This window comes from Selaginella moellendorffii, unplaced genomic scaffold (assembly GCF_000143415.4).
Source record: "Selaginella moellendorffii unplaced genomic scaffold, v1.0 SELMOscaffold_79, whole genome shotgun sequence".
In the NCBI taxonomy this organism is placed as follows: Eukaryota; Viridiplantae; Streptophyta; class Lycopodiopsida; order Selaginellales; family Selaginellaceae; genus Selaginella; species Selaginella moellendorffii.
The window spans coordinates 123,544-125,688 of NW_003314340.1; the positions used below are offsets into that span (position 1 = coordinate 123,544).

Genomic DNA, 2,145 nt, shown 5'->3' on the forward strand with positions numbered 1-2,145 from the left:
GATGAACATCTTTTAGAAGCTATGTTAAAAAGCACTAAAAATCACTAATAATCTTAAACATATAATAATAATTTTGATTTCTGTAAGTTATACAGCTAAATTGCCATCTTTTCTTTGTGTGAGAATTCTTTTACCTTGTTTTGAATCAAGCTCTAGGCTTGGGCTATCCAGCAGACTTTCCATAGAATAATACATATACTCAGTAATTCTATCCTATAAAAACAGTGTAACTGTACCAGACTTACCCGTCCAAATTTGCAAACATTTTCTGCAGCCGATCCGTGCAGGAGGTCATTGTCGGTCTAGCCTTAGGCTGCTCCTCTAGGCAGTCATCTCGAAGTTCTTCCAGCTCTTGGGTCAGAGTCACCTTGGACGTATGGATTAGCCAGCCTAGACCCCACACGTCGACTGCAGTATCGTGAGGGCCCAGAGGAATCTCCGGTGCATGACAGGCACCGGAAAGCGTCGCTGCAGCACATGGAGCTGGAGAAGTGCAGGACTCATTCCAGTCAAAGAGTACCCACTGGTTGGAAGCGAGATCCAGTCCAACGTTGCTCCAGCTCACGTCCCTGTGTATCACACGCCGCTCATGGGCGTAACACAGCGCATTGGAGACGTGAAGCAAGGCCCTTAACAGCTCGGGAACGGGCGTGGCTCGCTGGTTCGTATCGAGCCGCGGCGTGAACGTCAAAGTGTACAATCGATCTTCAGGATCACTGTTTCGTTTCCTCTTTCGGGGACAGGCCTTTGTATGACACTTCTCTGCATTTGGGCAGCCCTGGATGCGTGAGTATGCATTCCACACCTTCTTTGCCTTCTCCAGGTTCATATATCCCTTGATGACCGAGTATCCTGAAAGAACCACGGACTTGCCACCCTTCTCAAGATCCACTTCCTGCACCATGACCGTATCAGAAATCTCGTTTCTCCTTGAGCATAGATCACAAAGGCCCGCCAGAACCCTCCCCAAGTTGAAAAGTATGAGCTGGGACCGCACCCTGTCAGTCATGCTGCTCAGATCCACCGTGACCAAATCTTTGCACTGCACCTTGCCCCCACCATGGTAGAGTGCACCGAATGTCACGTTGGGACCCCTTGCATGGTAGCCAAGCAGATAGGGCACGTCCTTGTACACCCAGACCAGCTTGTCCATGAGGCCCTGCTTTGGATTCCCTGGCCCCCGAACTGCCTTTTCTTCACCCCGGAACAAAGAATAAAGAGCGCCCACATATCCAACGTAGTCAGGAAGTTGAGACAGTGTCTGCGTCTCGCAGTTTGTGCTCCTTGCGAAAGTCAATGACACAGAAGTCTGCAGGTACCCCTTGATTGCTTCGTGTATAAGCATGTTCCAAAACGGAATGTAAGAAAATTCGGTAGTGCCTTGAAGAGTATAGAACGGCGTTAGAACCTGAGGTTGAAGAGAAAGAGGAAACGCACCAACTTCGGGAGGTTTGATGACGCTAAGAGCCAGAAGGCTTTCCAGGTCAACGCAATATGAATTTGGGGTGCCCTTGCTGAACATCCCAGCTAAATCATGGGACTTTAGAGTCGCATACCTCACGGGGCTCAGCAGAAGAGATAATCCCGCCGGTTTCGATACCAGGAATTCCTTGAGCAATGCAAGATCAGGAACAGCTGGAGTTGCGTATTTCCTGAGTATGTGGTATGTGGGATCATCAACAACGCCTGTCAGAAAAGTCTCAGATCGTGCACAACCGAAAGAGGGCATAAGCTCTATTTCGTTAAAGTGGGAATTGTCATTATCCCACTTGTAAAATAAGGTTTCCAAACCTTTATATAGTATATAAATATAACAAAATTCAACTGCATTGAGGCACATGCCATTTTATTTTAAACAAGGAAATGTCTACTCAATCACTTCTCCTCCCCCTGCCACTGCTTCACCTCTCTCTTCTCCTTGTCATCGTCGTTCAATTTCTTTCCATCCTTTTAATATTGGCTCAGTTGCTCCGAGTCTAGGTGGAGCCCAAGTCCCCATTCAATCTTTACTTTCCCCTTATTAATAAAACAACTTCGTAGACTTCCAATAACATGCTGTAACACTTCTAGTATAATGTAAATCCTCTCAAAGAATTGTCTTTTAATATTAATACAATGGCATGGAACCCCATGCCATAATAAGTT

General features: G+C 46.5%; 1 protein-coding gene across 1 annotated transcript; it reads right to left on the minus strand.

Moving 5' to 3' along the window:
- Positions 1-241: 241 nt before the first annotated feature.
- LOC9662839 lies at positions 242-1,729 on the minus strand. Its single transcript, XM_024660990.1, has one exon. It carries the CDS (start codon positions 1,727-1,729, stop codon positions 242-244), a length of 1,488 nt encoding a protein of 495 aa, XP_024516758.1.
- Between the last annotated feature and the right edge of the window lie 416 nt (positions 1,730-2,145).

Excerpts from the sequence above, each read along its gene's own strand:
- LOC9662839 (XM_024660990.1), bottom strand. The coding sequence starts at position 1,729 with ATGCCCTCTTTCGGTTGTGCACGATCTGAGACTTTTCTGACAGGCGTT.